This window comes from Cucurbita pepo, chromosome LG15 (assembly GCF_002806865.2).
Source record: "Cucurbita pepo subsp. pepo cultivar mu-cu-16 chromosome LG15, ASM280686v2, whole genome shotgun sequence".
NCBI lineage: Eukaryota > Viridiplantae > Streptophyta > Magnoliopsida > Cucurbitales > Cucurbitaceae > Cucurbita > Cucurbita pepo.
In genome coordinates this window covers 3,652,232-3,675,072 of record NC_036652.1, presented here as the reverse complement: position 1 = coordinate 3,675,072, position 22,841 = coordinate 3,652,232, and the positions used below count along the sequence as shown (strand labels likewise).

General features: G+C 35.8%; 1 protein-coding gene across 1 annotated transcript in view; it reads right to left on the bottom strand.

Moving 5' to 3' along the window:
- Window positions 1–22,841, bottom strand: part of LOC111811402 — a 77,759-nt gene that overhangs the window by 3,176 nt on the left and 51,742 nt on the right. Inside the window, exons 34-58 of the mRNA XM_023698219.1 lie at window positions 22,490–22,593; window positions 22,006–22,295; window positions 21,830–21,914; window positions 21,401–21,742; window positions 20,752–21,117; window positions 20,178–20,667; window positions 18,725–18,888; window positions 16,357–16,519; window positions 15,955–16,224; window positions 15,627–15,821; window positions 12,685–12,727; window positions 10,698–10,819; window positions 10,079–10,570; window positions 8,204–8,971; window positions 7,976–8,049; window positions 7,554–7,899; window positions 7,376–7,477; window positions 4,313–4,468; window positions 4,004–4,182; window positions 3,417–3,932; window positions 2,984–3,161; window positions 2,763–2,899; window positions 1,835–1,961; window positions 945–1,166; window positions 518–877 (exon numbers count right to left, since the gene is read on the bottom strand). Coding sequence (XP_023553987.1) covers window positions 518–877; window positions 945–1,166; window positions 1,835–1,961; window positions 2,763–2,899; window positions 2,984–3,161; window positions 3,417–3,932; window positions 4,004–4,182; window positions 4,313–4,468; window positions 7,376–7,477; window positions 7,554–7,899; window positions 7,976–8,049; window positions 8,204–8,971; window positions 10,079–10,570; window positions 10,698–10,819; window positions 12,685–12,727; window positions 15,627–15,821; window positions 15,955–16,224; window positions 16,357–16,519; window positions 18,725–18,888; window positions 20,178–20,667; window positions 20,752–21,117; window positions 21,401–21,742; window positions 21,830–21,914; window positions 22,006–22,295; window positions 22,490–22,593 — 6,291 coding nt within the window. The remainder of the gene's footprint in view (window positions 1–517; window positions 878–944; window positions 1,167–1,834; window positions 1,962–2,762; window positions 2,900–2,983; window positions 3,162–3,416; window positions 3,933–4,003; window positions 4,183–4,312; window positions 4,469–7,375; window positions 7,478–7,553; window positions 7,900–7,975; window positions 8,050–8,203; window positions 8,972–10,078; window positions 10,571–10,697; window positions 10,820–12,684; window positions 12,728–15,626; window positions 15,822–15,954; window positions 16,225–16,356; window positions 16,520–18,724; window positions 18,889–20,177; window positions 20,668–20,751; window positions 21,118–21,400; window positions 21,743–21,829; window positions 21,915–22,005; window positions 22,296–22,489; window positions 22,594–22,841) is intronic.

Genomic DNA, 22,841 nt, shown 5'->3' with positions numbered 1-22,841 from the left:
GCTTGGCTTAGGTTGTCCGAATAAAAGAAAGGTTCGGCCCACCTAACCTATCCAAACAGTACACCAAATTGTTCACAAAAGGGCAATATTGTCTAAATACTCGAGCAGAACGTTTGGGTAGATTACACTAGATACCCTAGCATAGCTCTGTCGTACATGATTGTGCAAAATAAACACAACATGACATTTTTTGGGCTCAATCAAACATGTACAGATATTTATAAATGGTGTACTCATTGCTATTGAATTAGGCAGGAAAGGCAAGGTAGGAATATTCATAATACCAAGTTATGATTTTATTTGGAAATCTAATAGTGAATTACAGAATATTCAATGCAAAAGGTAATAACTGGAAGGAATAAGAGTAATACTTGAATTTAATGTTATGATGAAATACAAAAATTAGTCAATTACTCTGCTTGCTTATGACATGTTACTCGAAAAGTGGAGATAAACAATAAAATGTTGAAAACTATCAGCATTGCACACATATAGCAAGGTACATATAGGAACATACCTGCCCAAGAGCTTCTCGATCGCAGTACTCTCTAAGAATACTGTCAGCATGAATGGCCCGAGGGTTTCTAACTCTTTGGGAAGAAACCTTCCTGCTGAAAACCTCTAAACACTTGGAACAACTTGCACCAATTCCATCAACGGTCAGTGAGAAAAAATCTAATGCTCCACTAACTGGTTGTACAATAAATCCAAGAAATGCACGTCCTAATCCATGAGCCAGACCAATTAAACCATTCTGTCTAGCACTTTCCACAGGCTTTGTTACCACGCCTGACACCCCAAAAGCAACACCCTGAGCAAGAGCTTCTGTGCCTTGGATTATTCCATCACGTACACCAGTGATTCTCCGTGACCATACCTGCCCCCAATTATAAGTCAATCTTTCAACAAAGGCCTATTAATTGCAAGTTATGAAATTAAGATACCTGCTTTGACCGCAATTGCAAAAACTGGCCATCAGTTGAAAGTTCGGCAAACCCTTTGCTGAGTGAAGCCAGTGTTGAGCTTGTCATGCCAAGAACATCCAATGAAAATATTAGGTGTAAAGGATTGTGAATAAAGTCCCTCCAGATACGGTTTCCAATGGCAGGAAGAATAGAACTTTCACGCATGTATCTATCCCTGCGCATCACTCTTCTTAGATGCACCTGAAATGACATGCAGCAGTGTATGTTTTCACCATAGGATGCCTTGAAACTGTCTCACAAGTAGATTTATGAATGGACGTAAGTGCAGAAAACGGTAGAATTACTTTTAAAGATGGTTTCCTTAGATTAAATGGAGATTTAAACTTGCAATACAATCTGGAAGAGAAGTAGCATTAATCAACAAATTTTTTAACGCTACGAACCAAGAGCGTAGACAAACTACTAATTTACTAGTTACTTTTTTTTTTGAGCTCAACAACATAACATGTGATGAGGATTCGAAGGCCTGTCCTTTTAATCGAGGATATAATCCATAACTAGTTGAACTATGCTCAGGTTGACAGTTTACCGATAACCATTCTACCTTTTATAAGATTATTTTTTAATCTCACAGAAAGAAAATGATAATTTTGGCTACTAATGAGCAGATCTCAATTATAAATCTCTGCATCATCTTCAAACCGAAATTGAATTATTCAGAAGAAAGACAGAAAACATAGGAAACTAATGAAAAGGTCCAGTACACGGTCCGGTACACTCCTAGCCATATACAGATTAAGAGTGTAATTTTAAAAGAAGACCGTGGTATGATGTACACTGTAGCTTTTAGCTTCTAGGGTAAACGTTTCTTGATTTTTCAACATAAAATTATGAAAGATTAACTCAACCTGTATCTTGAATGCATTCCCGACAGCTGACAGTATGGGGCTCCATATGCCTAGAACTCCATGGGGTCTTTGTGCTGGTGCCGGCTCCAGTACCACTTTCAGCTTTACTTCAGAAATTTCTATTAGGCTGAAGAAGTAAACAGAACCATTAGAATCCCGATTTTTGTAATCAATAGAAAAAGCACAGGTGGTCTTCGAGACTGTAAATACAAATAACTAAATGAATTGAGATCAAAATTAATGAATATTAATTAGAGAGGAAATGACATTCAAGGGGTTCGAACATAGGCCCTCAACAAATTCTTGGATACTAGGTAACTGTAAAGATAAATTAGGGAGGTCAACTATTTCATTTATTTAATAGGATTGTATTTATTGTGATCAAGCGGAGGATTTGGAAGTGGGGTGTTTGCGGTGATATGGTGGGTTTGTGGTGCTGAGTGTATGTTGGATCAATGAATAGATGGGCTGAATAAGAATGGGCTCGGTTGCTTGCGGCTACTTTCAGATGCTTGTGACTTGAAGCTACAATAAATAACAGTTGCTTGCGGCTGATGAAGTCGTAGATAAAAAAACGGCTTCAATGGTGGACGAAAGCTATGAAGGGTTCATTTATGGATGATCGGCAGCTATGAAGGTCTCAAACGAAACTTGATCAATATAGATTTAAATAAATACCTAGATACTAGGCAACAATAGATCTAAAATACTCCTTAGATTCTATGAAACAATAAAGCAACTACTTTCCTTATTTGATTGGATTATATAAATATCTTCTAAGTTAAGGTTAATCCTTCCACAACTATGTTAAATCACAACACAAAAGGTTAAGTGGATATGGGTTACAGTCAATTTGATTATATCAATACTCAAAAACTAAAACTACATGCCACCATCCTTGTGCGGAAAAAATGAATGGAAATCTTACTTGATGCGTATTTCTGGATCAGCTTGAGTGATACTAGAACTTTGGGGTAAGCGACCTAGCTGAAGATTATTATACAAGTCAACAACAGCCCAAATAACTGGTTCATGAATGTTAAGCCTCCAAGATTTCTCTGTGACCTATCATGAAAAGCAAGGTTTTAATGAGCTAATGAAGGTATAGTTTCTTACTTCGTTATTCTAATATTTAAAATCATACATTACCCGAACACAAATGTACGGGAAGACTCGGATTCCAACAATATTCTCATTCTGTATTGTTATTGTCAATCCAAATGCTGGATGAGTTCTATCTGTGGTCTGCTCAGGAGCCAACAACACTGGCATCAATGTCAGGGGGAGTTGATTATCAAGCTGCAAATTACCAAATGAGATCTCGAACCTGCCAAATAAAAGTGTCAGCTTGATTCATAAATCTCGTAACCTAAGACTTCATCACTCAATCAATTCCAGACATTATCCACAAATCTGGTGTAAAGAATAAAGCACTGAGAGATCAAAGAAAGCGACGAACAAATATTAACTAAACAAAGATGCACAGGAAAAGAATTATCACAGTAAGAGATTAAGTCAACTATTCCCAGTTAAAATGTCAAAGGGGATTATTGTCAAGGGGACAGGAAGAAAGTGTTCAAACCTATTTGTTGTTCCACCATCAAATCCAGTTGAATATGAGATAAAAACTCTCTCCAAGTACATATAAGCCAGTTCCTTTGGCTTGTGGTCTATAATAGAAATCCCTACCACTCCTAACTCAACTATAAGCTCAGTGGGTGCTGCTTCATTATCCTGCACCGGTCTCTGCATTTGAGACCTCCAATTTCTTGCAGCTGTTACGTATCCAATCTCTTCATGAAAACCAGATTCCAAATGCTGTCTGTCTCTGAACCGAACTACATTAATATCACCCTCTTTCGCCACATGGCAACATAATTCTGTTTCGGCATCCTCTAAAGAGCAAAATCCCGTGCTCGTATTAAGTTTCCAAACTCGAATACGACTATCATTATTAATCCTAGTATCTAAGGAATGTTGGCTATAAGGATCCTCCCAACAAAAATTTGTTGTTGAAAGGGGCGGCAACAAAATCCAAGCTTCTTCACCGAATCCACTCTGACGCAAGTTGATTGTATTGCCAGTTCTGTTCTCAACCCTGATGAATCAAAGTTTTAATTAGTTAGGCACGATAACGAAACATAAACCTTGATACAGGTATGTAAGTACCTGATTGGGCCATCTGCTGATCCAACACGAAACACGATGATATAACGTGATCCTTCTTCGTAGCCACGAACTTCTATCCTCAAAAATCTACGAGTACCATCATATCTCCTCAAGGCCAAAAATATTGTATCTTCCGTTATTTGAAAAGGAAGTGACCAACTGGTATCTTCTAAACGTACCTAAAAAGCAAACACAAACAAAATCAATCAATGAAATAAAAAGTTTTGGTATATTTTACTGTCAGTAAGGATATCGATTGAAGTACAGCTATATGATTTCGATTTAGTACTCTATAAGAAGTTGACTGACCTGGAATTTATCATGCCCATCAGTTTTCAGAAAGGCAAATGACATTCTTGAATCACACGGATGGAGAACTTTTGTTTCATCTTCATCGCTTAACTTAATAAAAATATCATGACCAAGCCGGTTGGTAAAGGTCATGAATGGGCGAACTGAAATCACCTAAAATAATATGGTTGTGATTTAAGAAGGTGCATAAAATAGTTACTCTTTTGGGTAAAAAATTGAATTCCATTAGAAGGTAAGATATGCAGATGACCATATAGTTATAGAAAATATCTCCAATTGATCAATAAAACCAAAAAATAACTATAATCAAACTATCCACAATCGTACACCTGTTAATCTTAAAGCATCTGCTGAATACTGACTAGAATTCAAATCAATGACAACCTAAAAAGGAAAAGACTCGGGTTCACTTGCACTGGACCCAAGCCATGTTAGAAGTTTCCAGCAGCTTCAAACAAAGAGACACGCTACCAGGAGACCAAAACAGAAAAGATGGTGTTGGTTTGTTCTTAGTAATTATCAGCTGGAAATATCGGATTCGTTTTCTTCTTTTATTAGCAGTGTAATTATGTGATTATATTATTTGTATTATTCTATTCATTCTTGTAGTGGTGCTTACTCCCGTAGAAGAGTATGCCGTTGAATACTCCATAGAAACTACTACACTTTGCTTTGCTAGGGATGAACAACTTAGCAGGGGTGGAGTGGTATTTATATAGATTACAAATTTTCTAGATTTATTCCTAAAATACCTAGATATCATTACTCCTAAAATATCTAAATATCTAAATCTTTATTTCTAAAATATCTAGACAATGAGATCATACAATTATTGGGCTTGACCCTTGGACTAGTGATGATCTTTTGACATGTATTATTTCTCAATGTAAGTATGGAAATACATAATCTTAGTGAGGCATTCTCCTGCACTCCAAGAAGCACCAATTAGAGTAAAGCATCATAGAGGGAAATGTTTTTGGATCTTCTCCATCTTATGGAAGCCACAAAGGACTATCTCCAAAGGAAGACCCTGCACTTTTTGGTCGTTTATTCTAAAGAGTTCTGCCATGAAAAACGGTAGATTTGTCGAGAGATAAGAAAATAGTGGGATGTAAACGAGTCTTTACCATAAAATGTAATTTTAATGATAGTGTTGAAAGATATAAAGTAAGACTAGTTGCAAAAGAATTCACTCAAACTTATGAGATTGATTATTAGGGAACTTTTGCTCTTGCTGCTAAGATTGACCTCTTTACCCACTTGATGTAAAAAATGCTTCTCATGGTAATATTGAAGGAAAAAGAATGTTGGCTAGAGCAATCTCTATAAGGGCCCAAACAATCTCCAAGAGTATGGTTTGAACGATTTATGAAAATAGCTACAAGCCTTGGATTCCTTCAAAGTCAAGTTGATTACACCATCTTTATAAGCATTCTACAACTTATAAAAATGTGATTTTGATTGACATTATTCTTATAGTTGACGACGAAGTAGAATCGACCACTTTAAAGGAAAAGCTTGCAAGTGCATTTCAAATAAAAGTCCTAGGAATGCGGTTTTAATTGTGCATGTAGATGACGTCTTTCTTACAGGTGATGACGAAGCAGAATTGACCACTCTAAAGAAAAGCTTTCAAGTGCACTTCAAATGAAAGACCTAAGAACACTAATGTATCTCCTAAAAATGGAGTTCACGAGATCTAGAAAAGGTATCTCTGTGAACCAAAGAAAATATACTACAGATTTACTTCGAGAAACATGTTTACTTGGATGCAAGATAGCTGCTACAGATATTGAACCAAACTTGAAGTGAAGGATTAGCTATAGTACCAAAGACTAACGAGAAACTTTTCTATTTGTCTCATACACGTCCAGATATTACATTCGTGCACTCGCTAGGACATTCACTGGAAGCTGCATATAGAATCTTGAAATATTTGAAGGGTACTCCAAAAAAAGATATTGTTTAAAAATCACAACCATCTACAGGTTGAAAATTATACTAATGTTGATTGGGCAGGAATTACAGTGGATGGAGGGTCTACGTCGGGCTATTGTTCATTTGTTGGAGTTAACTTAGTCACTTTATGTAGTAAAAAACAAAATGTGGTAGCCAAAAGTAGCCCTATAGNTTTTTTTTTTTTTTTTTTTTTTTTTTTTTTTTTTTTTTTTTTTTTTTTTAAGACACCTATATGTGTGTACTGTGACAATAGCAATAGCTCATAATCTAGTTCAACATGACAGGATAGAGCATATCAAAGTCGAAAAACACTTCATAAAGGAAAAAGTTGAAAATGGGGTGGTATGTATCTCATATGTCCCAAGTACAGAGCAAACGGTTGTAAATATGTTAATTTATTGCAATCACCAATGATTTTATTTTATTCTAATTCTGATTCCTTCCCTTTTTGTATTGAGTCTCTCCTATTTTGTATCGAGTCTCTCCTATATAAGAAGGCTATGTATACTATTGACCCATTGAAATACAAGTATTTTGTTCCATTACAACTACAAGTTCCATTATTTTTGTTTTTATTTTTTTTGGGCAGGGGAGGTAAAAACACTTAGCTAAGAGGACCCTTGTTACACTCCCTCCTTAGTCTACCCAGGCAGATGAGGCTGAGAGACAACATTCCAGTTAACCAGATGAGATCCATCATTTAAATTTTCACCTTGCAAAAAGAGAGCCTTTTCGCACCAGGTCAATACATTTATGCATGTATGCAGGAGATTATAGATTGGGAGTCCAGAGAGACTAGCATGAGAGTCAATTGTCCACCTTTTTACTCTTGAAAACAATACTGTGCGAACGAACAAGCCATCACAAAGGACTTTAGCCTTCGTTTTTCACAGAACAAGAGCAAAGAGAAAATAGACCAAAGAGAACCATGATAACAGCTAAAATTGCTAAGGAAAAATAAACTAATACACAAAAACATCACCACGAACTTGTAGAGAGGTAGAAAGCGTACTAAATGAGAAAACACAACTTTTTGGAGGGTGATGCGAAAGAGGAGAGAGCATAACAGGAAGCATCCAATAACTCAAATCTAAAAATTACCTTGGTTGGTACAGATGGATAGGGACATGGTTTTGTAGAAATGAAAAGCTGCATACGTTTTCCTTCCTCATCATCACAAGCATAGAGATCTAAGGATCCGTCCTGCAGATAAAATCAAATTAATAAAGAACTCCTTGACCATTTTAAGAAGATAATGGAACCAAAATTTGAAATTTACCATGTCACCCAGAGGAGATAGTTCTTTAACATCTCCACACTGATTTTTCCCAGTCTGATTAATTGACACAGAGAGGCCCAACGAATTGAAGTTCAGAGCAGAAGCGATTGTGTAACCCTCGTGTATTTCTTCATCAGTTATTTCCTCAAATATGTCAGTATTAGTCTTGGACTTAAGCCGGTGATAAATCTTTCGTGAATCTTTTCTCCCTAATCTGTCTACAAGACGGAGTGTGAGAGGAGGACATCTAGAAATAGAAAACCAGTAAGGTGCGTAGAATCTGATGATCTTCTCCAGGAATGGATGCTCCTTACTATGGTTTTGTTCAAGAATAACTTGAACAACCCTGCACAAACCACAATCACATTGGCCTCCATGAAGATAGAATGAGAGACAAATGGGGTAGGGATAAAAAATGGAACCTTCCAGTAATTGAACTTCTCAAACTTAATGTTCTTGCTGGAACTCCATGAGGGTGGGATATAAGAACTGTTTCCTATTAAAAAGAAAAATGGATGATNAAAAAAGTGAGAAGATGAAAAAGCATAATCAATAAATAGAAAGATTCGAAGAAAAGAAAAAAGAATAGGCACAGAAAAATCTCTAAAGTAGAATTTAAATGTTGCAAGATGAAAGTGAACTAAATTTACATGTACAGGAAGCCATCCTCTCTGTGGGAAGAGTGAAAAGAACAATGGATTTCTGATATCAGCATCATAGACCTTCACAGTTTTCCCTGGATGAAGGATTCCTCTACAACAGCCAATGAAATGGCCACTTTTCTGTTTGTGTAGAACCGAAAATTCTGTCACAAGCGGAAGGTAATTGGTAATAGACAAGGGAGCCTTGATAACAAGATTCCAGTCCTGAATAGGGTCAGAGTGCATATCTTTGGCAATTTCCGAGGCTTGTATGCCTAAACAAAACCATAACCTATGAGAACTACTTGATGAGGTTCCGCTTGTCTGAACACAATACAACAACTCCTCAGATTCACTTAGGTTTGAAACGCATACTTCAGAGAAAATATCAGGCCCATTAGCATCCTCTTGATTAGGTTTATCTACAACTGAACTCCAAGAGTACTCATCACAATTTCTAAGTGTCGAAGGCCTCAAATGAAATATATAACGACCAGATTGTGCCAGCACTGATAAAGGGAGGGGAACCGTATCACCAGGCTTCAATTGCCCTATGAATATTTCCTTCTCTATATTACTTATCTGTTTCCTACTTCTGACCCACCTTCTTTGCCTCGCATGGTTTACAGATTCCACAGAGTCGGAAGAATCAGGCCATTTAAGACTTTTGACATCTGGAGCATAAACCCAACCATCAGCAGCAGTATGAGGTCTCTTGTCTAAATGCCAATCATCAATCCATTCCCAACCAGACGGTAGCTCAACTCTTGATGTTACCTGTGCAAGTGAACAGTATATTAAAAGGAAGCCTAATAAAGGATACAAGCTATACAGAACTACGATGAACTTCAATAACGGAAACAAGAAAGCACCATAACAATTCCTCGAGAATCATCAATGGAAAAGTGGACTTCTATAAATTATGATGCAAAATTGCTATAAGCAGCGACAAAGCTTAGCTTGGAGAACTGAAGTAAAAATTGAATATTAACTATTTCCTCGAGACTGACCTTCATCAAGTCAGCCCAAAGGCTCAATACTAATACATACATCTTAATTGTAACAACCTCATTTGACACGGTTGTAATATCCCCTTATTCTATCTCTTTTCCCAATTCACCTCTCCGATTCCTCGACCCATTACCCCTTTTCCTTCCCTGTTAAATTGTCAAACTCTATCCCCACTTAGTCACTCAAAAACTGGCATGGCAAAAAGACCAATAAGAAATTGAGAACTGTCTGAGCTACAGGAGCTAGAGGAAGGCCCTCCATGTAGTTAACAAAATTAAAAGAAAGAAATTTGAGAGAGATTTTAACTTTAGAGTCCACAAAGCCTTAAGGTAGATGACATCCTCCTATGGATTCCTTGTATTGCTAGCTTTAACAGAAAAACGTATGCGTGTTGTGCTCTTAGTCACAAAACTCAGCAAGTGGTGTTGGTCTCAAGAGATACAAAGCTCTCTGAGAAGCGTGCCACAAAGATGATAAATAAGTGATCTGCATTGTCATGCACATGTATGCAGAGACACACTTCTGCAGGGAATATATTAGGAAGGGTGTCTATTTTGAACTTTGTTTGTGTGAGTCCTCCCAACAGAGATCATAGAAGAGTGATTGATCCTTGTGTTAATTGGGCATAAAGAAAGCTTTCTGACAAGGAAATTTAGAAGAAATATACAACATACACATCACGAGAAATTAATATTAAAATATAACTAAGTTTTATGGACACGACCAACTTAAGTTCCACCAAACATGTAAGAAATGAAGTTCTTTCTAATCAAATTATTTGAAATAATGGCTTTTCTTCATTTGATTTCAACTTTTTACTTTTCTAAAATCATAATTTGAATTCAACTGTTCTCTTAGAGAGAACGATTATACCTCTGGAATGATTACTTCTGAGAAATCCTGACTGAATTTCAGGCAGCTAACCCAGCCAGCAGTGGGGCTGTATTTTTCAGTTTCATCGAACTCTTCTGTAACAACCATGTTATTATCAGCTGTTGAACGATCTGAACTACCAGTTTCATCCGGGAGATGTATGCTTTCCTTGCAATGTTTGGACATTAGGCAGACATCAAGCATATAATCAGTATTGTTCTGCACTGAGACGAGAGACCTAATTGTCACATATCGGCTACCATCCTTGACAGTCACTTGGCTGGCAATGACATCATTCCCTAAGCGCCAACAAGCAGCTGGTGTAGCATAGTTTAACCTAACAGTAGTCCATGGTCCAGTCCTACTCGGACTTATTTGAATAGATCCAGATTTCCTTCCTTTATTTGAGGATTGATTTATGTTCTCAAATTCTTGTTTGGGCGACAAAAGCACAGTACAACTTAATTTTCCACTGAACTTGCATGTTTTCCCCTGTAATATAATTATTCTTTTAATTAGACATTGCGATATTAACATATGAGCATTTGACAAATAATGTAAGGCTTCCATATGGATGCCAAACAATTACATATAGTACAAGAAGAACAAAACATATTACCAAGCTAGGTGAAGCAAGTTCTATCCAGCTTAACTTATTAACGTGATCATGCAAGTGAAATTCATCCTCCAAGCTCTGTGCTATCTGAGTTAAAGGGGCAGAAAAGAATCCAGTAGCGTCACCTGTAGAATTGATATGGAGGGAAGATTACAGTCACCTTGGTAAAATTTCATAACTGGTTTGCTACTCAAAAAGTACAAAAAATTATTTCAGTATGAACAATATTCTTCATAACAATTTGCTACCAAACAATTAGAAATGAATAAAACAGATTCACACAATTAAAACGAAACATGACAGTTTTACTATGCAAAACATCACCAACGGAACTTGTTAAAATAACACAACTAACAACCATGCCCCTACTTTTTATTGAAACAAAATACCAAGTATAAAATTAATTGGAATTCACGATAAAAGTGTACAAATATACTCAACTGATAACACTCATGCACATTGACCCACAAACAACCAGATATCTCCTATTGTTATTGTCACGATCATTCCCAATCTATCCTTCCACTTCAAGTAATGAGTTTATCGAGTCATTTTCAAATATTGACTGTTGAAAGTCTAAATTATCTTACTACCTTTTTTCTTAATTTCACAGAAGTACATTTGCCTTTTATAATACAGGGTAACTGAATCCCTACCTACTAGGTAATAATAAATCTAAATAAATCCCTAGATACTAGTTTTGAATAAGGATTAACCTTAAATTAGGATATTTGTGTAATTCATGAGTTAGTATCCAAGCTAAGAAGGAATGATATCCATTAGATTTATAGTTAAATAGTAACCAGAAATTTATTTAGATTTATCTTTATCTTGTTATCTATTACCTAAGGATTTATTTAGATTATCTAGTATATAGGGAATTTAGATCATCTATCGATTTAGGTTTTAGTTAGTCTTTCCCTAGACATGTAATTTTTTAAAAATAAATAAGAAAAAACAGCAAGCTACTTGCAACCAGTTACAATAAATCAAAATAAATCCTAGGTAAAAATAGAGATAAACAAGAGTGGTCAACTACTTATATTATTTATTAGGATTACACAAATATTCATAACTTAAGGTTAATCCTTCGACACTCCCCCTCAAGCTGAATAATAAATATAATTCATTCTCGACTTGGATACTAACTCTTAAAGCAGTTAAGTTGTGAAATTCTTTTGTTAGCACATTTATCAGTTGAAGCCGTGAGAGCACATAACGCGTGTATACTATCCTCTTGGAGAACTTTCACGGGTGTTGCTTGCCTCTCTTGTGCTCACTTCCATTGGAGCACTTCCACGGTGTTACATGCTTCTCTCACGCTCACCCGTCTTGATGCACATGAGGCAGCAAGGTACCTTATAGGTGTCAGGTCTTACATTTTCGATTCCCATCTTGCCCTTTTTATTTTGAATTACAAAATTCAGATTGGAAGATACCCTTGTTTCAATTTTAAACAATGTATTCCTGGAGTGATTTGAACACTCATATGAGTTCAATTCAATTCCACTGTGTGCTGGGTTAGTTTCAGAAGTCACGAATGAAAAATTTAATTACAGTGCATGGATGTGTGCAAGAATCTAGTAATACATATCTGAAGCTGCTGCGTTATTCACATTGCGACTTCGTAAGATTCCTTTTTTTTTTTCACAACACAAGGACTTCTTTTGATCACCAACTTAGTATACTCCCATCCACGAACGCTCAACTACAAAGGTCTAATTGATCTATGCATTCTTCGTTGTTTTATTTGAAGCTATTATATTTATAAAATGATAACTAAAGAAATTCCAGTATCCATGGAAAACAAGTGTTAGTTCAATATTTCCATGTGGCAGTGCAATTTTCTTATCCCATTATCAGTAAATCGGAACATGAACAGTAGCATCAAACACAAATGTGAACCAACTAGCAAAAAGATCAAGTATGAAGACATGAGTACGTCATCTCTCCATATGTATTTAAGAAAACTACTAGCACATTAAGGTACCTTTTCCCACATCTATTACCATCAACTCCAGCATATATTTTTCCTGTGAATTTAAGAAACATGAAAAGCATCAGGAAGGCACAAAGACATGGTATTGACAGAAAAAGAAAAAGCATCTACAAACTCTGGAAAAAGTTAGAAATTTTCTCATGTAAGCAGAATAATTATTTCTTATTCAGCTCCTCCAGAAAGATATTTGGTGTTCTATACAGATTTTTATATAAAAATGAAAATGACCCTAATCATCATATTAAGAATCAAGACTGCGGAAATATCAGCACGGTAAACACCATAAGGACTAATTAGACACAGTTTACTTTATAAACATCACTAATTCATCCAAAAGGAGGACTATATAAATAACAACGATTAATCCGATTGAATAGCCATGGATAACTACCAATTCAACAATAACTACAAATGAAATCTTTTAATATTCTCGTTTCTTAAGAGTACACCCAATAGAACCCTCAACCTTCAACCCTCAAACCCTCAACCTATTCCTCTTCTGCAGATTCTTTTTCCAGTTAAGATTTTCATCTATATTAACCCTATGAATCAACTACATTTAAGGTCATTTTTAAGTTTCATTGCTATGAGTTCAAGTAATTGTTGCATGGATTAGTAGTAGTATTGCATTAATGGGTTTGTTGCATTGCCCTGTGTTTTCACCCTTTTAGAAGTAATATAGGGATGAGTTTGGAACATCAGGGATTCAAAAATGTTGCTCTCTCGATTGTATTATATGGCTTCCTTTTGGAGGTAGGAAGGTTTTATCAATAAGTGCTGGTGTTGATAAAAGGGGTTGGTTCACTCTTTGGGATTTACTAAGAAACTTCATTACCCAACAAGAAGATTTGGCATGATTTCAAATGTTCAACATGTGGAACTTCCTAAAATGAGAAATGAAAGATCTAAGTTAGATATTGTTAGAAGTTCACTCATTCTTTGTAGGTGAAAAAAGAAAAGGAAATAACAGAAGTTGATCGGAGTTCAATTTTGGTAATTTCTAGATTTTTTGCTCATGGTAATTGGTTGGGTATTCAAATTTTTTTAGAGGATCAGCTAGAAGCTTCTTTTGTTAGTAATCCTTTGATTAATGACAAGGCCTTGCTAAAGTTTGAAGATGAGAATTTTCTACCTATTAAAAATGGAAGAAATTTAAATCTTTTCGTATGAAGATTGAGAGATAGTTTGCAGAAAAGCATTGTGTGCCTAAGTTTACTAAGGGATATGGTGCTTGGTGGAGATTTTGGACTTACCCCCGAATCTCTGAATTTGTGGTTGCTTTGAAGCCATTCACGGTCATTTTGGGAGGCCTTATTTAGGAAGACTTATTAGTACTTATTCTTCAACCTTAAATAGATTGGATTGTTGCTCAGCCAAAATGGAAGCTAAGAGGAACATTTTTGGTTTTATTCTTTCCACAATCAAAATGAAAGACAAAATGTTAGGAAGTATTTTATTCCAACTAGAGCTTGTGATATGTCTGCATCCCATTCTTCACCTTTTGCGGTTCTTTTATGTATTCTAGCATGCTTGATAAGTCTCTAGATTTTTTATGCTGCCAGGAGGTATTGAAAGATCAATAGTTTTTTGTTTCTCCACTTACTGAAAATTTGAATTTGAAAAGGGTTTGGCATTGATGTTCTAGACAAGGTAGTTAATGAAATAAATTTGTGAGAATTTGGTTGACAAAAACTCATTTGGTGTAGTCTGGCATGATTTCGAAATGAAGTTGAGCATTAATGATGGAGTTGGTAAGGTCATATTTTCAAATGCTTCAATTGACAAGGCAGTTGATAAGACCATTAACGAGTCCTTGACATAAGAAAACCCGTTCACTAACAGGGGCATATTCTTCATTTCATCCAATCCTTGAGGATATTCTTTGAATCCCGAATTAATTGGTTGTTCACGCTTTTTAGCCCTCCTCGTGAAACAAGTTACCTCTTCTGATCCTTCACATTCCTTGTTCCCCAATACATAGTACCAAATTGTTTTATACCCATTGAATCCAAATTATGTATTAACTAGAGGAGTTACCCACTCGACCAAAGACCCTATGTCTCTTTCACATGATGATTCTAATGTTGAACCCATGGTTAGCATGAACAGTGTGGAATCAATTATAGAGCCTAACTTGGAGGATGTTCTTGAAGATTTTTATTTTGAAGCTTGTTCATTATCTCAAGAAGGTGATTATGATACTTTTCCTCTTCCTCCATCTTCCATGCCTGCCAAATTTGCTTCTTATTGAAACTTGTGGTTTTTCAGATGTGTAAAATCTCCCATTGATTCAAGAAAAGACCTATATACACTGAACTATCATCCTTTACAATTATTGCTGTTGCATACACAACCTATACCATATTAGTGATATTATTTCTGAAGAGATTCTTGATGTGGGAAGGTTATAACTGATAACGTTTTGCGACACGTGGCCTTTCTTGTACTTCTTCTATCTTTGAGGAAAGGGACTAATAATATAGTTTCCATTGAAGATTTTTGGGGCACTAAGGATTCTTTCTCGTTAGTTGTTAGCATTTATTTCGTTCATTCCTCTCTCACCATATATTTGTATTTCAATAGATTTTTCTAGGGTTTTTAGGTGGTCCACTCTTCAAGTTTGTTCAGTTTGCATTAATGTGCATGAAGAAGAAGATTGTACTCGTTTCTAAGTTTTTGATTTTGTATTTTCTTTCTTTTACTTTCACTCCCCCTTTGGGAGTTTGTAACCTTTTACATGATATCAATNTTCAGAGTTTCCTTCAGAATTAGAAAAAAGAAAAACAGAGAAAAAAAGCTTGAGATAACAAATAATTGCTACCGGTGTAAATGTGAACACATAAAATAAAGATGGTTGTGATTACAAGTGGCTAATGTAAGGTAGTGCATAAACCAATGCAGACATGTTGAATGAATAAGCTTATAATACCCACCGGAGATTCAATTTTGAAAAAGAATATTTCGTTCCAGAAGACCAAGTCAACCTCAGCAGATAATGAGTGGTTTGAGCTACTTCTGGATGTGCGTGCACTCTGTTGATGTTGCAATTCAACAAAAGCCCCTTGGAGGGGAGTAAGACGAATAGCTACAGTATACTGGTGAACAGCTGGTCCTTCAACCTTTGGCAACTGTATCAAATGTTTTTTTTCCAAGTAAGAGATGATCAAGTGTAGACAATTGTCCATAAATGAAAGCAAAATATGTAAGGAAATGCCGGATGAAAAAGTCTTCACAAAGTAGTTGATGAAAATTATGCCATACCTGTCCACCAGAAATTATTATTGTCACCATTCTTCTATCTTTTTTGAAATGTTTTCCTTCCAAGTGGGAATCTAACATGTTCTTTGAAACAGGAACTTTTAAGGGCTTCATGTCCCCTGAAGGCATCCGAATTACATTTTGAAGACCACGTATTTCAGTAGCTCGGATGTAAATGTCCTGACCAAGTTTATTTTGAGGGATGATAAAATAGTCTCTCTTGGCCTGTACATCACCGATACCTTTTCCACCAGATGTGGGAAACAACGAGTCCTACATGACAATTCCCAGGACAAAAGGAAGAATTGGTCAGCTAGTCACTACATAGCATGTTAATTGAATGCGATCTTGATCTACAGAGGCTATTAATATTAAAATTATAACTAGAAGAAACATATGTACTACTTTTGTTTTGTTATGCTCCTGAACATTCGTAAGGTTGATCCAGCTTGCATAAGCTTGAATGAGCATATTGATATTAGACGCTGAAATATTCAAATTTAAATCCCTAGCTGAGGTAAGATGCAACTGAGAAGCTGATCCAGTGGAATTTTGATTGTAATGATACCTGAAAGAAACCAAATTAGGTCAGTCATTTAAATGTGCAAACTTAGACTACTGAATGTGACATCATCCTGAAGAAATAAAATTGTATGGACAGGCTTTTCTTTCTTTTAACTTTTAATTTTTAGTTCATACGAACTAAGGCTATTTTATTTGAAGATGGCAAAGGCTGGGGAGATAAAAGAAGGCTCTCCAATTATTTTGGATAAGAAATAAAGGATTTACAAAAAGGTCAAGATTGAGCCCAAATGTCGCAGAAGGATTAGTGGTTAATCATGGATAATTCCTTGGCTAATTCTTTTTAGTTTGCTCTTAGTATTTGAAATAACTTGTTTTAAATTCTTTATCAATCGAGAATACGTCAATTGTATTTTAATACCTTTGATTTTTAATAGAGACTGGGACTAGATTCTTGGAGGGAGTTCTCGTTTTCTCTATTAGGCTAAACCAATTTAGTATCAGAGCAACCATCTGGGATAATGTTGGCTGCTGCCAAAGGAAGACCAAGAAACTTTGGTTGACGACAAAAGTAAGAGGAAGATTCACGAGCTGTGCTCATTAGCCAATAGCACAAAACTATTTACAACGGGGATACCTTTCAGTGTACCCTATATTTCATGATTTGAGAATAAATTTCAAGAAACTTCCAAGAAAGGAGTGTTTTGAATTAAGAAAGGTCACAGGAAGACATGAAAACTGGTATAGATAAAAATATCATAAGTGCACTCGAAAAATCCCGGCGATTTTGAAAAGGAATTCCAGCATGATAATTCTACCAATGTTTGAACTTTACAAAGAGATTTTTCCTTCAAATGTGAACTGAAACTGATAGAGGTGGAAATTGGAGGAAATCAGGATGAATGCTTTAAGTTGGAGGAGATTCGGAAAAGGTTGATTGACATCCAATGTGCTATGGAACATTTAGAGAGCTGAATGGAGCATCATGTGAGCAAAATTGAAAAAAAAAGAAAAAAAGAAAAAAAGAAAAAAAAAAGGGATTTCAAAAACTAAGAGCTCATGTCGCAAAGCAAAATCAAGAAAATCAAAAGAACTCACACGAAGAAAAAGAAAACTCACGCAAAGAAGAAAAGAAATTGTCGTGCAGGAAGTAGAAAACATGAGCAAGGATGATCGTTAAACAATGGCTGACAAACCCTTAAGCATAAAAGACCAGTTGCGCAAAGAAGAAGAAAAAACTGAAAATGAAAACATAGAAGAGAGCGGAGTTGTAAATGCAAGGTTTTTGGGCACACACAAAGAGGAAGACGAGATAGCATAGAAATAGAAGATTTGACCATTTGTGGCAAATATTATGTGAAGTGTAGTTGACCTCAATCTAACAGAAATTTGGCCTTTTCAACCCAAGCAGCATGCGAGTTCAATAGTTGTTCTACAAAAATTGATGTGGCCCATTCCCGAAAGAATTTACATATTACAGACTCTTAGTCCAGCTCAACATTAATCTTCTCCATGTTCTTTCGAGAATTTTTCTTCATATGGGAGGATTCGATTCCAATTGGGAGATTACAGTGTCCCATTCTCCATGGCTAGCTGCTGGTGGTTGAATGATCGTTTCTCATTTCAGGCAGCATGGTGATCAGCGTTTTTTTCCAGATAAGACTGAAGCTGAATCGTGTTCCCATTCAAACTATTTACATTTTTACTTCTATCTTCAACTTTATTTTTAAAATTTGAGGATGAGTTGGGAGGGATAGAATTGATACAGTAAGATTCGTGGTTAATCTTGAGTAATTCCTTGGTTAATCCTTTCCTTTTTAATTTCCTTTAGTATTAGAAATACTTAGTTTCTTATACATTATCTACAAACAGGAATTGAAATCAAAGATTTTGTGGTCCAATGCAGTGAAAGCCATTTATAAAAAATTTGGCTGGAAAGGAACCAAAAGATCTTTCACAACAAGCTGCTTCCATGGAATAATTGTTTTGGTTCTTCTCATCTGAAGGCTTCTTCTTGGTGCACTCTCTCCAAACACTTTGCTTATTACACTATTCAGGACCATTGTCTTAATTGGAATTTTCTTTCTATTGTAATTTAGTATCGTATAGATATTTGGTAGTTTGAGCATCAGTCTATTATCATTATATCAATGAAAAGTTTCGTTTCCTTCTCAAAAGAAGAAGAAAAAAAAAAAAAAAAGAAAGAAAAAAAAAGAAAAAAGAAAAAAGAGAAGCATCCCAAGGTAATTACCTTAGAAATCCATCTACCGGTTCAACAAGTGGCTCCCAGGATTCGTATTTATCATTGTATGATCTGGCAGCTAAAAAGAAGTTCACAACTGAATTTAAATAACCTTTTCTTCCATGAAGGCTAAATCCCAATCCGCTAAGCGATATATTGAACAATGGAACCATCTGTCAAAATCAAGAAGAGAAATTATGCAAATAGACCAATAAAAAAGGTCAAACTTGGTTCAGTTACCTGCAAAAAGAAGTCTATTTCTAACTATAATAATCTAAATGTGCATAAAAAGAGGGTTTATATTTCAAATTTAAAAGAAAGAATATTAAGAAAGATGACAACGTTCTATGAGGAAATAGAGTGTCATCAAAATTCGTAGGCCAAAAGGTAGAAAAAGCAAGGTTAGGACCAAAAGGTAAAATTTCACATAAACAAAATTCCTAGGTATGTGCTAAAATCGGCACACGTTTGGTCATTAGGGCAAGGAATGAAGGTTGCCAAAGAAGAAATAAAACAAGAACAATATGTTGCACAACACTCCCAGATGAGGGAACACTCCAGGAGCTGATTCCGATGTCTATGTACTCCACACTTATAATTAAATCTATCCATTTCAGGCAAAAGAGTTTTAGGTCCACCGTCAAATCCTGGACAGGCAAAGGAAACTAAGATTTCTTTTGTGAACAAAAATCCATCTTTTTTAGTGTTACATCTACTCCATGAAGAAAAAACTTAATCGCTTGGATTATGAAACAACAAAAAATAAGGTGGAACAATACCATTGCCATGGTAATTACTAGATTGTTGACAGTCCTTTACTCTAACAACATCTAGAGTTGCTCAGTTTTAGATCCAAGTAATTCGATAAATTACTACCAGAAATATCTACAACCAGAATATTGAAATTCAACATGTAATCTAGAGGACTTTTTCACAGGATGTTTTCTCCTGTTTTTTCCTTTTATTTTGCTCTCTTTGTCTACAATTCGTAGCCTTTGACGCTTTTGTACTCTTTTTAACTTTTCAATCATGACTGAAAAGTTTTGTCTCTGGTTTAAAAAAAAAAAACAAGAGCTTTCATTCTTTTGTTAGTAAGGGCTAGTCTTGAGTCTTTATTAGTTCGGTAGACATTTGAACATTCTTTTTATTTCATTAGCAGGTACTTGAGGTTTAATTCAAGAAAGAAAAGAATATATAAGAAAAAAATTTCAAGTAAAAAGGGACCCGAAAAAAAAGAGTCAACAGCATGCAAAAAATACTAGTTTAAGATTTATATTATTTAACAAGGGTTGTTTATTCATATATGAACAATAATCAAAATAAGAAAAAAGTTCAAGGACACTAAATTGACTCTCATAACGCTCCCCTTCATTTGAAGCTCATTAACCAGATAGCCAAAATAACTATTTCTCAAGTAATTTAATAAAACTAAAATGAAACCAAAGTGGAGTAGTTTTCTTACCAAACCAGCATAGTCATCAAAAACTGCTATAGAAAACGTTCTCACTTCTGCGTCAATTACAGTGTTATCTGAACCACTTGTTACATGTGAATCCACCAGCTTAAGATTGAAACTCCTCTGAGGCCTCTTAGACCCACTCCGAACAATGAAGGTCCCTAACTCATTACCAACTATCCATATGCTGAATGGCTCGGTTATTAGCCTGGCATCTGAAAAATCCCAGGCACTTTCCTCCAAGAACTGATCCCATGCCACCATATCCATTCGCACACATCCCAATGCACTGAAGTCTTGTTGCTTAGGCTTACATTTGCATGCAATACAACCCAAGGAAACAAACCCTGCAGGAGCTTGTGGCAACCAGAAGGATATATCTTCCATTCCTTTTTGCTTCTTGATTTGCCCTACAAGTTGGAAATCAAGTGGGGTCTTGTACAACTCTTCATCTCCAGTATGATTAAGAATTATAGATGTATTTGGACGCTCAAATCTGAGTTCAGATGACAACCAAGAGTTAACCAAGAAACTAAAACTCAAACATACTGAAATAAAATAGAAAATGGAAAGTACACACCCTTTCATAACAACATCACCAAAATAAATCTTCCCCTGAGGAACAACTGGACGCCATATTGATAGTTTCTTCTTGGAATTTGATCCTCGATTCCACCATATCAACTGAAAGTCAGCAACAGCCTCAAAATGCTGACCAGAAGTTACAATACGTGACTTCTCCGGAAGGGAGGTTTCAGTTTGACTTGGTGAAGCATGACTATCTGAACTCTTAGACATTTGAAGATACACTTCAGGAAACCCAAAAATTGTACGACGCAGTTCATACGCAGTACCTCTCACACTAAAGGTTGTTGGATCTGCTGGCAGAAAAGATCCAGCAGCATTGTCCACACGCCATAAAGCAATATTTGAACGGCACCTGCAACTTATCAATAACGTTGTATCAAAAATAGTTTTACAAAATAAATGCCTAAATTTAATCAAGATGAGAAATCAAAATTCAGTGAATAGTTTAAATGCATCTGGGATTGCGAAGTCCAGTTTATATCTTAAAGAAGAAACCCGTCCAGAATACAGCTCCTTGCATACGTAAGACATCCAAAACAACCACCAATGTCCAAATACGAATAAAAATAGAAAACCAACAAATTTATGTGCCATGCAAAATGAACATAAAGAGAGATTCATTAGTTTGACATTTGACATACGGTACACTGGTGCTGATACTTATGCAGTCCCTCAAGGAACAACCAGAAACTAAGGAAGTGGCGATGCAGAAAACAGCAGACAATGGCGGTTTCATAATTCCTTTGGAGACAACACAACCAAGTGCAACATATCCTTTGGGTGCTTCAGGAAACCAAATGGAATAAAAGCAGTCCTCCTGGCCTAGAATATCATCACCAGGTGAAGAATCATAATTGTTCATGTGATAATTATAACTGTCTTGAGAAGCTACCGGTGGCCAGATTAGTCTGAAAGATATAGGTCGCTTTACCCTTGCAAAACTGGTGTTAACTGCAAGAACTCCTTTCGTTGGTGGTTTATCACTGCCATGTAATGAGTGCTCATGTCAATACAAAAATCAAACTGAAAAGATAATGCCAAGGGAACTTCATATAAAAGAGATTACTGACGATGGTGTCACATAGTCACCCAAAATTGCAAAACCTGGTGGAGCATTAGGCCTCCAAAATGAATATACTTGATCACTGTTTGGACCTGCAAAACCAAGATAAGAGCTGGAAGAATATTTTTTTTTTGATATTTTCCATCTACAGTCAATAACATGAATAAAAATGTGACGGCATACTTTTGATTGTTCCAACTTTGTCAAACTGGGAGCATACTACTGTCATTTTCTTCGAAGTCATTCTTAGAAATGCCACAATGTCCTCTTCAACAGCTAGAAACAGTCTCAAGATGCTGAATGAGAAGTTCATAAATATATCTGAAACAGATAAATGTATATTTGTCTTTCCGGAAGCATTCGAATAATGTACTGAGGTATCAAAGGGCTCTAGAATCCTGATTCCATTACTCTCCATGGTCAAACCAAGTGCATTTGCACTAAATTCAGTTGTATCGCCTTTGAGAAGAAACCTATGGCCATGATAAGTATGTAGAACATAACTAAACTGGGAAATTGAGAAAATAAGCCATAATGATGCAATATACACATTTCTGAATGGAAAAGAATATGCATAGTATATGAGTACGCACTAGCATTTTTCGTATTATTCTTAATTCCTTCAGCCAAATAAAGTTTTCCATAAATGTAGAGAAACTACATTTACCTGCAAAATACATCTAGTTGAGCATGCAAAAGTTGGTTCTGGAGGATTGTAGATTCCCCTACTTCCCTCGATGTGTTGTAGAAGATCAGCTCAGGGCCAATTGCCTGGATGGAGTACATAAATGAAAATGACCCAACAATGAACAGAATAAGTTTTTTCAACATAGTGGAAAAAGTTTCTTAAAATTAGTCCCACTGGAAATGCTAAATAATTAGAAGCGCCATAACAAAATCTCCCTCGACGTGTCTTACTCTCGTATGTTTACCAGAAGGTTTCGTGCAAGTTTCCAGCTCATAAATGTTTAAATAACTTCTATGTGTATTTATTATATTTTTAGCCATGGCAGTTACTT